General features: G+C 36.3%; 1 protein-coding gene across 3 annotated transcripts in view; it reads left to right on the forward strand.

Moving 5' to 3' along the window:
- LOC137254260 (uncharacterized) overlaps window positions 1–14,121 on the forward strand; it is a 53,806-nt gene that overhangs the window by 25,347 nt on the left and 14,338 nt on the right. For 2 of the 3 annotated variants that reach the window (XM_067791950.1, XM_067791955.1), the window contains exons 3-5: window positions 2,304–2,739; window positions 6,618–6,828; window positions 13,434–13,505. In XM_067791950.1, the coding sequence (XP_067648051.1) occupies window positions 2,544–2,739; window positions 6,618–6,828; window positions 13,434–13,505 (479 nt within the window). In that variant the 5' untranslated portion in view covers window positions 2,304–2,543. The remainder of the gene's footprint in view (window positions 1–2,303; window positions 2,740–6,617; window positions 6,829–13,433; window positions 13,506–14,121) is intronic. The other variant, XM_067791958.1, reaches the window with a different exon arrangement.

Consider the following 14,121-nt stretch of genomic DNA (forward strand, 5'->3'; position numbering starts at 1 on the left):
AGCAGAAAATATTTCTAGAAAAAATGGGCGAGATCGGTTAAAGACCTCGCCCACTTTTATATAAATGATTTTTAAAGGGGTCGTAGTCGAAAATAATAAGCTATATCTTAGCGAAAAAGACCTTTATATCAACTGAATTTTACTTTCTAAATTGAATTATAATATTAAATTGGAAAACACTAAAATTTTTGAAAATGGGTGTGGCACCGCTCCTTTTATGACTAAGCAATATTCTATATTTCGGGAGCCATAACTCGAAGAAAAAGTAACATATCGTAATGAAATTGTGTACACATATTTTCCTTATAGCAGAAAATATTTCTAGTAAAAATGGACGGGATCGTTAAAAGACCACGGCACCTTTTATATAAAACAAATTTAAAAGGGTCATAGACTAGAATAATAAGCTATAACTTAGCAAAAAATAGTTTTGAATCAATGATATTTCACTTATCAAGTTTTATTGTAAGAGGAAATGGGGAGACATTTTTTTTTAAACGGGCGGTGCCACGTGTTATATAGAAAATTAATTTATCTGAAATGAAATGTACAATTGAAACTCACGCTGAGTATATAATGTTCGGTTACGCCCGAACTTAGCCTTTCTTACTTGTTTTAAGTAACTTTTGAACCGTTAGAAAGAGTTAAACTTCGCAATTAGTTTCTTATAACTGGCAGTGATGCGCATCCGTTGATACCACTTTCGACCATATCCGACCAATTTTCGACATGAACAATAAATGGCGTAAACAGTCTTAAACGAGAAAATATAGTAACGCGCCGAACGCCGCCGCCTCCGCCGCCGCGCCGATATTTTTGACATTCGGCGGCGGCGTGCGAAAAACGACCAAAATCGGCGGCGTTTTTCTCTACCATGCAGAGCAACCAAAATTGCTGTTCGCACTCACGTCCATTCCGACAGCATTATTAAAAATTGTACACCAATAGTATAAATAGTAATCAGAACTTTTGTTGCTCGAATTCCCGTCTATTCTTACATTGATTGAACTTCCTATAATCTACACTTTGGTGCTCGGAGTCACGTCCATTCCGACATCATCAATAATAGCCGTGTTTTTTTTTGTACGCGTATACGTTTACGTTTGAGCGTAAAAAAAATGCTTATCCTCGCTTAGATAATGCTTAGGAGACCCATCTAGCGGCAGGGGTTAAATAACAAGCTACAGGGTGTACCGAGAACCGGAGACACAACCCTCTGATGGCCATAGTGTATAACATATAGCTGAATCTATAAAGTTTAAGCGTAAAGGTATATAAATGTAAAAAAAAACAGCTAATGTGATTGTAAATTCATATGCTGAAACTTATTCTATTTTGTAAATTTGTAACTAGTTACACTGACACAATGTATATGTTCATATATGTAAAACATTATTGTGCAACTAGTTTGTAAGATTTTTTTAATATTTAGATTAAATAAATTAAGACCCACGCGCACGTTCCGGCCATACCGCGCCTGCTCCTTTCTCAGCAATTTACGTCAGCTCCTTACTGAGCACCTCATGTCAGGTTCCTACTCGGCATAGAGCTCCTTTCTGAGCATATATACGCGTTCGTCTACTCTCTTTGCGCTATTCATTCATCAAAGAAGAGTTTAAACTAGCCTATTGTGAATGGTGGATTGCACAATAACATTTATAATAAATAATTCATCAGCGCTAGTTGTGCCACCCTCGGCATTAACGCAGTAACTCAACACTGAGTAGAGTTACTCAGCCTCACAGTGCTGTACACGTACACTAGCACATTCTTACGTCTCTTAATAATAGCTGTGTCTTTTTTACATCTATCTACGTTTACGCTTAAACGTTATATGGACTGCTAAGCGTTCAACCTTGTCTACTTCAGATGCAACTGAAATATGTGTCTATGTTTCACCTCTACAAATGGTGTGTGTCCACAATTCATCGCAACCGATTCAGCTATAGGTTATACACTTTGGCCACCAGAGGTTTGTGTCTCCGATTTTAGGTATACCCTGTGCTGTAGCTAGTTATTTAACCACTGCCGCTAGATGGGTATCCTAAGCATTATCTAAGCGAGGATTGGCGTTTTATTTCACGCGCAAACGAAACGTATACGCGTGTAAAAAAAACTAATAGCCGTGTTTTTTTCACATTTATTGAATTCATCAGCATGAAATTACTGTTGAATATGTATTACTCGCGGTAAATTTAACTCAAATTAGTCATTTTTTTAATTATTTTTCACAATTAGCGTATTCAGTTTAACATTCCCCATAATTAAATATTAATAATTATCGTTTTTTGCTGTTCTTTCAGAAATAATTACTAAATTCACAAATCTCATCATGACACGGCTGAAAAAACACTTTTGATGGCGCAATGGTGTAATTAAAATCGAATCTTGCCAAAACAAATCAAATCAATAAAGTCACCGACCCCTGATTGTAAACAAACACCAACAAAATCCAAACGAATTAGACACAGACAATAGCTTTTAGTTACCTACATAAACCGTACAGTAGAGGCGAATAAATTTGAAAAAAATTTGTCGATAAAATGTCAATGCTGCCATTAACCGGCAACTCTGCCACCGGTACACATTTACGTCCACAATCATTGGCTGGCCCAGAGCGTGAACCTGTACAGTTTACGGTAAATTTGGTTGGTGCACCGCCCGAAGTTGAACAGCTGGTCGAACAAATTAAACACGTTGCCGAACAATTTCTTTATCATTGGAAAACCTTCCCAATCGGTAAGTTTTATTAAATGTTTGAACATATTGTAACGAATTTACTTGCAAATCCTCTTATTTGCCCTTCTACTAAGTTCGAATCACTAAACTGTTGAATAAATAACTCCAATATTGAATAATGGAAAAATGGCCTTTATTAAAGTACTTCACAATAACACTTATACTTTGCAACTAGCTGGCTTAATAACCAAACTGATTGATAGCTCAAATGAAACTCTTTTATTGCCAGACAGATTGCGTGCTTAATCAAAACTGTTTGATAGCTCAAATCAAACTGAATTCCAGCGCCTCTACATTTGCTGCCTTTTATACTCTCTGATTTCAACGTTCGCATCTTCTAGGCGCTTCCATTTCCAGAATCTACTAGTTGGCCATCAGCTCTCAAATTTCTCAGCTGTAACTACAATTGCACGATTTTATAGCTGCTCTCATTCCATAGTTTCAGGAGTATCTCAGATATATGCATGTGGTTGTGCCTTGCTTCTCAGCTGCGTGTACCTACATATGTGTAGACATAATGATTGATTCGTTTATGTAGATACAAGTGACTTTCTGCTTTATTGTTGTTGTGACTTCATTTACTTAGCATCAGACTAGGGATGTGAGTATCACTTAGTGCCACTCATAATCGTCACAATATGTATGTATACATTTAACAAAGGGGATGAAGAAATCAGCGTACGGCTGTGGACATAATTATAAGAGCATGCCAACTGAGCGCGATATATTGAACTTTGATTTTAAAAGAGCGTGGCATCGCCAAAATTCCACCATAGTTTGTCTAAAACGACCATATGCCTAATCCAAACCAATTACTGGCAATCTTCCCTTCCTTTCCCCTCTTTTTATCTAGTTCTTTCTTTCCCCTCCATATTCTTTTCCACCAATCCCGTGTTTACCTCTCTCCTGCTACACCCATTCAACCACACTCATAGGGTTACGATAAAAAGAAAAATTCGACATCTTGTAATAATTGTGGATATTTAACGAATTTGGTATGTTCCCATAAATAGGCGTGACACCGCGCACTTTTTAAAATTGCATGCTAATTCATCTTTAAGACAACTATACCCAATACTCTAAAAATACTGGCCTACATACATATATTGTAAAAGTGTTCCCCTTGCCTTCTTCATCCCTTCCCCTATTTATTTCTCCCCCCTCTCCTATTTTGTCAATTTCCTCTAACTTTCCCATACAGCGTAGATCCATCGGTATACAAGTGCACCAGCCCTCGGCGGCACATGAGTTCCCCACCACATTTCTCCTCTGAGGCCATATGAGGGGTTTAGCTAGCCACCGGGCAAAAGAGGTTCTCGCATTTCGAGTTTATTACAGCCCGCGCAGCGTGCACCTTCTAAATTACCAGGTACATAGGTATTTAACATTGCATTAGAATTGGTGCTGTATATAGAAGATGAAATCAGACAGCCATTGCCCCACCGTGGCAGCAGTACAATGTTTTCGAGGTTTTACTAGCTCTCTTCGCTATGTTAAGCTCGCAATGCAGCTTGCTGTCAAGTATAGTTTCAAGGTTCTTAGCCCAGTGGTATAGTACCAGCGGTACTATGCCAATGAAGGCGGTAAAGAGATCTTGTAGCTCCTCGTGAATGTAATTGGAGGCCAGCTCCTGCATTCGAGGCCTTGGAGTGGTCAAGTCAGCCTACTATCAGCATTAAGCAACCGAACTAAGAGCTCTTTCAGTACAATTGCCTTTAAAATAGGCAAATTAGGATGGTAATTACCGCTCCCAAGCAATCCTACTATATATTTAGAGATCAATCAGTTGCTCCATCGGTTTTAACAGGAACGAGGAATACTGGTTTGTAGAAAGTGCTTGAGAGAGAAGTGTAAACTCTTCTTTGATTTTGGAATAAAAGTGACATTGACCATATTCCAAGACTTAAAGACAAAACAAAACTGCAAGGAGTTGAAGTAACGCCAACCAGATGAAAGTAACTTCCACAGTTCTCTGCGTCTGATAGAGAACTTGGCAATCAGCCGCGATAATAATAATAGCCACGACGAGGTCCTTTACTTTCAGTGGAATAACGAAAAGGTCAGCAACAAGCGCTTAAGGTCTTGTATGAGACCTGATTTCAGATCTCCAGAATCGTCCAGTCCTTCCCTGTTTCCAAGCGGTCTTCGACTAGTCGTCTGTTTCACAGTGAGTTGGGCGACGGCGATCTCACTGTTGCTAACATGTCCGTTCGTACAGTACTGTCTCTCGTCATCCTTGCCGTTTTTCCCGAACCTATCTCCGTTTTATTCTATCGTTCATTCAAGAGATTACCACTCAGAGCCCATATCCTTTAATAGTCTCTTGATTATCTATACTAGGCAGGGAGGTCACGAGAGAGTTAGCGCACATTTGAATATGTCATACGAACAGAGCCACACAGATGTCTGGTTAATTTCCAGCACCACCAGAAAAATGTAAGATGAAAAAAGGGCGCCTCGCATTCAAATGGGAAAAAATCCTGCATATCGCATGTTAGTAATCTGAAAATTGGTCAAGTTTTAAGTGGGGGTGGAGTGGTGTGAGAATAAGAGGAGATACGGCGGAGGAGACCACGTGAAAGTTAAAAAAAGGGAGGGGAAGCACAGACGACGGAGGATGGTCAATATTGTAACGAATTTAGGGGAATTTCGCTTGTTTGAAACATTCTACTCAGGGGCGGAAACTGTTATTCCTTTTATAATATAATTCCTTGCAAAACAATTAATTTTGGACTTTTAATATATTTGGATCAAGATAAAAATTATTTTCGGATTTTTATTACCTGAGTCCGATAGAACTAGTTAAACTCGGACTTTTAAAAATAAAAGTCCGGAAATAAAAGTTAAATCCAGACTTTTATTTTTTAAGGCCAACATAAAAGTACGGCTTGATAACAAAGAAACGGCTTATCCGAATTAAAAACATTTTTTTTACAGATGCAGATATTACTTTTATATGCGGACTTTAATGGAAAAAGTTCGAAAAATAAAAAGGATGCATGATTCGACATGATATTGCTATAGGGATACCTGAGAACTCAAACATTTTCACTTAGGACAATTTTTGACCCGGACTTTTTCGACTCCGAAAAAAAAAATTATTCTTTTCCGTCCCTGATTCTACTAATGTTTGAATCGCTGAACTGTCGAATAAATAACTCCAATATTCCGTATTGCAAACTGGTCTTTATTTAGACTTATTTCAGAATAGTACTTTACAATTATACTTCACAACTAATCGCGTGTTTAAATCAAACTGATTACTGACTACTCAGCTTGCGCTGCTTTTATACTCTCCGTTGCTTCATTCGCATATTTACTCTAAAGTCTAGACATTTCGCCTTCTAGAACTGCTGTATATCCTGTTTGATAATTGAGCTACATATATGCGTGTGTATGTGTGAGTAACAACTTTGGCTGATGATTACATGTGTTTTTGAGTATCTCTTCGTTGCCTTGTATGTATGTATGTGTGTAAATGATGATTTATGTGTGCATGTACACCAGTGTGGCTCGCTTTAATGCCATAGTGATGTCAACAATCGCCAAAATATACTTTTGCGGAAGTAAAATAGGAGGAAGTTTGGGAAATTTTGAAGTGCGGGCAAAGCCTTGTATTCTTATAATTTAAAAAAACTCAAGGAAAGAGTTGGTAAGAAACGGTGCTCCTATTAATTTGTACGCAACTGTATCTACATAAAAATTTATCTATATAACACATATATTTATCAATTTATCGTATATACAACAAGTTAAAAATGATGAAGCTTGATTAATCTGGTTTTATTTTATTGCATTCTGTTGCTCTTGTTTCTGTTTATTTTGTTGTTATTGATGCCACAACCACCCACCATCGCCGTCACTACATAAATATGCAGTACTCCCACAACCGCTATCCGCAACAACACTCGCGCTGACCACCAACAATGCGACGAACAGCGTTAATAACCGCAACAAAACTCGACCGATTAATTTGCGCGACCTATTTATAGCACCGCCCTTTGATGAGTTGGATGCCGTTGCATCGGATGGTAGCGGTGAACCGCGACGTCTCACCAATTCACAGTTGAAGTCATTGCGCGAGTCTGGGTAAGCCAATACATAAATATTCTATTGATTTTTTAATCGCTTTGCAATATTGTCTTCTTTTTTTTTTTTTTTTGTGTGTATCTTTTTATATCATTTAAATTTTGTTGTTATTATTGTTGTTATGATATACATTCTTCTTATTTTTTTGTATTCATTTGTATTTCCCTGTTTATTGTTGCTAACAATGCGGGTCAATTTATTTTATTTTTTTTATTTATTTATTTATGTGCATAACACACACACATCTGCATAGATGGCTGCTAATAAACCGTAAAGCTTGAGCGCCAACGCAAAGAGTTAATAAGAGTTGGAAATATGTGCTCATTTTTTTACTTTTTTTTTTTTTGTTAAATTCTATCGATAAAAGTTTGCAGCTGTGGTTTTAGAAACCATAAGTTTCTCATTATTTGTTTTTACTTTTCACATTTTTTTTATCATTAAAAATCATTGCATAGCATAAAGTCACCGGAAATGAATTCGTCGCTCATGCTTGGCTTGCAAAGATTTTCTTAGATTAAATTCCTTTATAGATATTGCCTTTTAAATTTGTTTTCATAATTTTTAAATAACATTTTTCTTTTTTACTTGCTTCTATTAGAATGTAAGCTTATGTATTGTTACGAACATAAACAAATTTGATGAAAAATGTGATTTTTAATTATACTAATTCCACACAGAAACTTAATTAAAGCACAAGTTTGTTTAATGAAATAATTAAAATTTCCTTTTCAAATGGGGCCACTTGCTTCATTAAGCGAACATTTGTCAGCAGTCCCAAAAAAATATTACGCTTTTACAAAAAATAGTTAAAATGGATGAACTACCGTTTCCTCCTTAACTACTCATAGATGTTGGACCTAACCAAATATGTGCCTATTTTCGAACGACCATGTTGTTGTTGTTGTTGCTGTAGCGATAAGGTCCTTTTCCGAATGCGGATCCGGTACGCTCCGGTAACAAGCAGCGTTAAGGTACTAGCCCTTCCATCTCGTTAGCGATTAGGTATGACCACATGAAACCTTCTAGGCCATCCCGCCCTGTCAAAGAAACAGGTATGTGAGGTTGACAGTTGGGTTGGAGAAGCTATATATTGCGCTGGCAACCCCTTGAATCAATTTGGCATTTTAGTTGCCTCTTACGACAGGCATACCTGCCGCGGGTATATTCTAAGCCCCTAACCCGTTGGGGTGTTCGCACAGCCATATTATCTTTTGCTGCAAATCCTGCGAAAATAAAGTTTAGATTTTTTTGGTGTTTTTATACTCAGCGAGCTTTGCACACAAAGTATATTAACTTCGATTGGATAACGGTTGGTTGTACAGGTATAAAGGAATCGAGATAGATATAGACTTCCATATATCAAAATCATCAGTGTCGAAAAAAAATTTGATTGAGCCATGTCCGTCCGTCCGTCTGTCCGTTAACACGATAACTTTAGTAAATATTGAGATATCTTTACCAAATTTGGTACACGAGCTTACCCAGAATAGATTGGTATTGAAAATGAGCGAAATCGGATGATAACCACGCCCACTTTTTATATATATAAAATTTTGGAAAACACAAAAAACCTGATTATTTAGTAAATAATACACCTAGAATGTTGAAATTTGACTGGTGGACTGATATTGAGACTATTTATAAAAAATTTAAAATGGGCGTGGCACCGCCCACTTGTGATAAAATCAATTTTACAAATATTATTAATCATAAATCAAAAATCGTTAAACCTATCGTAACAAAATTCGGCGGAGAGGTTGCCTTTACTATAAGGAATGCTTTGAAGAAAAGTTAACGAAATCGGTTAAGAACCACGCCCACTTTTATATAAAAGATTTTTAAAAGGGTCGTGGACGAATAAAATAAGCTATATCTTTGCAAAAAAGAGCTTTATATCAATGGTATTTCATTTTCCAAGTGGATTTATAACAATAAATAGGAAAAACTTCAAATTTAAAAAAATGGGCGTGGCACCGCCCCTTTTATGACTAAGCAATTTTCTATGTTTCGGGAGTCATAACTTGAAGATAAATTAACAGATCGTAATTTTCCCTATAGTAGAAAATATTTGTAGTAAAAGTGGACGGGATCGGTTAAAGACCACGGCAACTTAGATATAAAACAAGTTTAAAAGGGTCGTAAACTAGAATAATAAGCTATAACTTAGGAAAAAATAGTTTTGAATCAATAATATTTCCCTTATCAAGTTTTATTGTAAGAGGAAATGGGGAGAAATTTTTTTTAAACGGGCGGTGCCACGTGTTATGTAGAAAAGTAATTTATCTGAAATGAAATGTACAATTAAAGTTCACGCTGAGTATGTAATGTTCGGTTACACACGAACTTAAACACCTTTACTTGTTCTTTTTCTATTTGTTATAAATTATTGTATTAATTTACTTTTGATTGTCATTTGTTAAATTGACAATAAAATTCTATCCATCAAACAAAATATACTAGATTCATTCAATAAAGCAATAATGAGATAATTAGGAATTTGTATTTTGTATGGAAGATTGAGTTCAATAAGACCCAATTATTTCATTCTGTGTGAAATCCGTATTTTTCTAACACTAGGGCTCAGTTTCCATTACCATCATTAAGTAGTTGGGAGCACCACTATGAATCATGTCTAATTCCCCTTCTTCTTTTTCTTGTATCGATAAGCAGCATTCCTGAATATTTTTGGTAGTTTTATCCTTGTTAATGGTTTTTTACCTTATATTGACCCGGGCGCTCCTGAAAATAGCACAAATGTACTAGGCCGACCATTACGTTGAACGTTATGGGTCATACAACCTCCTCCTTCCGTGTGTAATTTGTTTCGCCATAGCCTCATATGCTAGATAACAGAATTCCCCACGGGTAAGTGAGGTTGCCAATTGGTTTTAGGAGCTATAAATTGCGCTGGCAACCCCTTTAAAGGATTGCGACACCCAACTCCTCGAATCCCAAAGTGCTCATATCTAAGTTGAGGTATCTCTTCGTCTGCTTCCAAAGATGGGTGTCGATTGGAATACTCTCTGAAACGGAGCATCTTCATTGACTTGCACTACGTGACCGAAAAACTTCTCTCGAACATTATGGGTACTGTTGGTTTCGGTTCTCACGGGGAGCGACGTACTGTATGTATACTGATATGTTAGCTTACAGAGTTGCTCTATAAGCGAATAACATGTCTTAAGTGTTATATATTTCTCGACATCGCCATATTATAGAGGAGTTGGCGATTTGTTATCGAAGGATTATAAATTTGTTATCGATATCAAACGTTATTGATGAGTTAGCTGTTTGTTATCGAAAAGTTGTTGATTTGTTGACGATTTGATAAAAAAAAAGCTATAGATCTGTTATTGAAATTTGACATGATAACAAATCGACAGCTTTTCGATAACTATTCGATATTTATTCAATAACAAATCGACATTTTTTCCAAAACATTATTTTTTTTTCATAGCAAATCGAAAATTTTTCCAAATCTATAACTTTTTGATTAGAAATCTTTTTTTTCTATAATAAATCGAAAAACTTTTTGATACTATCGTAGAAGTATCGATATTTTTTAAATAAATCGATTTTTTCGATATCACATCGATAACATTTTTATAAAAATCGATATTTTTTCGAAAACTTTTCGATAATAAACTGATAACACATCGATAATTTACCTATTATATACCGATAACTCTTAGATAACAGTTGTTATTGATAGCAGTCCGATAACTCGTTGATTACAATTCGATAATAATAACATTCCAATAGTTTCACGTATTCATAAATGCCAATATGATTTCATTAAGATTTCAAAATAGTCCCAAAATAATCGTGCAAATAATACCGAAATGTTAGGTTAGGTAGAACTGGCCGGTCAATAAAGACCTCACATAGACTGAATGCTTGACGATCAAATGGAACAACCCCAACTAGGTACCAGGGCTTACTTATGAAATAACTTCGATCTTTTGACAAATACTAAAAGTTTTCTGGGACTTGACTTAACAGCTGCCTCGAGACCTGGCAAGTCTGCCCACCCTAGTAGCTAGAGCATTGGCCTATCGAGCGTAGGACACGAAAACAAGACGTGCTCAACCGTTTCTTCCTGCAGCTCGCACCTCCTACACCTGCTGCTACTGACGAGTCCTAACTTATAAGCATGTGACAGCAGAAGGTAGTGTCCAGTTAGTATGCCCATCGTGATCCTTAAGTTTTTTCTCTTTAGAGATATAAGCAACTTTGTCTGCCTAACGTCGTAGGATTTGCACATAATCTTAGAAATTTTGCAGCCCCGTGCTTCTGTCAACGCCTTTCCTAGGTCTTTTAAGCTAGCCCCACCTTTTCAGCACAATCAAAAAACGAGACCGTACTAAATTGCACAATATTTAATGCTAATTTAATACGGGTTAATTTAATTTTTACATATGTATTTTAAAAAATATCGAGGATTGGGCTACATTAAACTTAATTAAATTTATTACACTTATATTTTAAAATATATCGAGGCTTAAACTTAAGCTAGCCGAACCCATATGCACAATCAAAACACGAGATCGTACTAATTTGCTAGCTTCAGAGACCTGCCTTTCCTACTTGATTGATCATATGCAACTCCTGCCTCCTTTTGATTACTCCCAAACGGATTGGGACTTTATTGTTGTTGTTATTGTATGAACTATATTAAAGACACTCCTCGAAAGTTTTCGGAAACAATTAACATGACCATACTAAACCTTCTAGGCCATCCCCCACCCTACCCCCTGGTTTCTTGAGGTACTTGATGCCACCAGAGCCTCGCTGGCTAAATATATGTATGGTACATTCATATTTGTAAAAGAACTCCCCCCGCGTAGGTGAGGCTAAAAATTGCGTTTTATATTGCTCTTTTCAACCCCTTGAATCCCCGGATTTGGACGTCTACCGTCGATTCATCAACTTCTATCCCTCACTTGCCAATTCATCGGTCTTCTCGTTACCTTCTATCCCTTTATGGTCGGAAAGCCAGCATAGATGTATGGTACGGCCTTAGCGAAGTCTTTCCAATGTTTCTTTGAATTCCCGGACAGTTCTTGATAAAGTACTGAGTCAGATTATTGCCTTGATCGGCGCCTGACTATCAATATACATGTATGTATATATATTAATGCGACTGCAGCTTAAACACGCGTCCTCCAGAATTTCTGCTGCCTTCTTCACGGCTACTATTTCCACCTGAAAGACACTGCAGTGATTTGACAGCTTTTAGAATCTACTTATTTCTGGATCGACACAGTAAACCCGACCTCTTTCGTTAATTTGAGTAGTATGGAAAAGGCGGTTCTAACTCAAATGGTGAAAGCAAAAATGTGAAAGGAAAAGTATATACATACTGACATACATATATGTAACCGCAAAGCCTCAAATGTGTGTGTGTGTGTGTGTGTGTGAACTATGTGAACCCAGCAAGAAATCGAGTGACTGATACTGATCAGACTGATCTGGTACTGATCAGATACTGAGCTGATACTGATCAGATACTGATGAGATCAGTATCAGGTCAGTCTGACCAGTATCAGTCGCTCGATTTCTTGCTGGGTTCACAAAGTTCACACGCAAACACACACACACACTTTTGCGGTGTTGCGCTTACACACACACACACACATTTGCTGTTTTGCGGTTACATATATGTATGTCAGTATGTATATACTTTTCCTTTCACATTTTTCCTTTCACTTTTCACCATTTGAGTTAGAACCGCCTTTTCCATACCACTAATTTGGAACCATAAGCTGGTCCTATGTAGTTCAAAAATGTTCCGAACTAGCCCTTATGTATGTATTTAGAATAAAAATATCAAAAATCACAACTCATCAAATTTATTTTATTAAAAAACTACTTCGAAAACGTTATTTCCCTTGATTCTTTATTTTTGTAAATTTATTGTCAAATCTATAAGTACTTTTTCATATACTGACTCAGTTCCACTCAAGGCGAATCTAAACAAGGTGATGGCAAAGCGAATTCAATCATTTCGCCGGGCAGAAGAATGTCAAGTCAAAAGAAAATTTTCATGATTTCGATTAACTGACATATAAACCGTGTTTTTTTTTTTACTTGTATATACATCTGCATTTGCGGGTATACTGTATAAAGATGTAAAAAAACACAGCTAGTACAAGGCGTTGTATGAAAAATAATCAGGAAGAAGCAATCTGCTGTTGGGATAACAACACCTGGTACTGAATTCGCCTTGGTTCCATTAGAGATGTTGCGAATGTAGAGTTTACTCATTTGCAACGCTAATACAGATGTGGAATCGAATGACACATTTTAGAAATTACTCATAAGAGAACGTACAATTGCTGCTTTTTCCTCAATGCGGCTTGCAACGATTGCGCTTTCAGTTTTGCTGATGCTTATCCGAATATTCGCTACATCCCTAATTTCCATTACATCTACATACTTAATATTTGTACTACACTATATCATACAGACTACACACATACATACATAGAAACACATAAATCATTTTAATACCTAATTCTATATTTCTTAAATTGAAACTTTAATTATATAAATTGAACAAAAACAATTTGCATATATTGTAAAAAAAAAATATTTCTGTAAAGCTTGCAAAAGGATAAATATGGCAAACCGAAGAAATTAACTTTGGAACAATTGGAAACAATACGTAAAAATGGGTAAATACCGTTTGAATAAATAAATTCAAAATATAGTACAAACGTGCCCACGCGCACAAATCAAAGATATTCCATTATAAATACTATACTTAATCGTACAAATTATTTATATGTAATTTTTTTTCTTTGAATTTAATGTTTTGTTTAGCGCAATGTGTATAAAATATTTATATTATGTAATATGATAATTTATTTTTATCTGAATTAATTTGAATACGTTTATCTTTCAAATGGATATTAAGTGTTTTTTGCTGTAGGGGCATTAAAAATTATGAAGATTGTCGTCATTAATTTTTTATGATACCTTTGGATCAAATACATAAGCAGACTAGTGACGTAGTTCAGCGAAGTAGTAGAGCGCCATTGGTTTATTTCTGTTTATTGAATCACCCAGAATGCAGTTACTTCGCTTCAACATTCTTCTGAAGCATATACAGAAAATTATGTGGCATGGCAGGTTAGGTTGAACTGGCTGGTCCGTGAGCACCCCATATAGACTGAATGTGTCCATCGTGTTACCAAAAGTTTGCTTACGACCATACAGAGAAACCCTATCGGAAACCAAGAACCATGTTACAAAATAACTCCGTCCTCTGGGCAAATGCTAAGAGCTTTC

This window comes from Eurosta solidaginis, chromosome 1, assembly GCF_040869045.1.
Source record: "Eurosta solidaginis isolate ZX-2024a chromosome 1, ASM4086904v1, whole genome shotgun sequence".
Classification (NCBI taxonomy): Eukaryota; Metazoa; Arthropoda; class Insecta; order Diptera; family Tephritidae; genus Eurosta; species Eurosta solidaginis.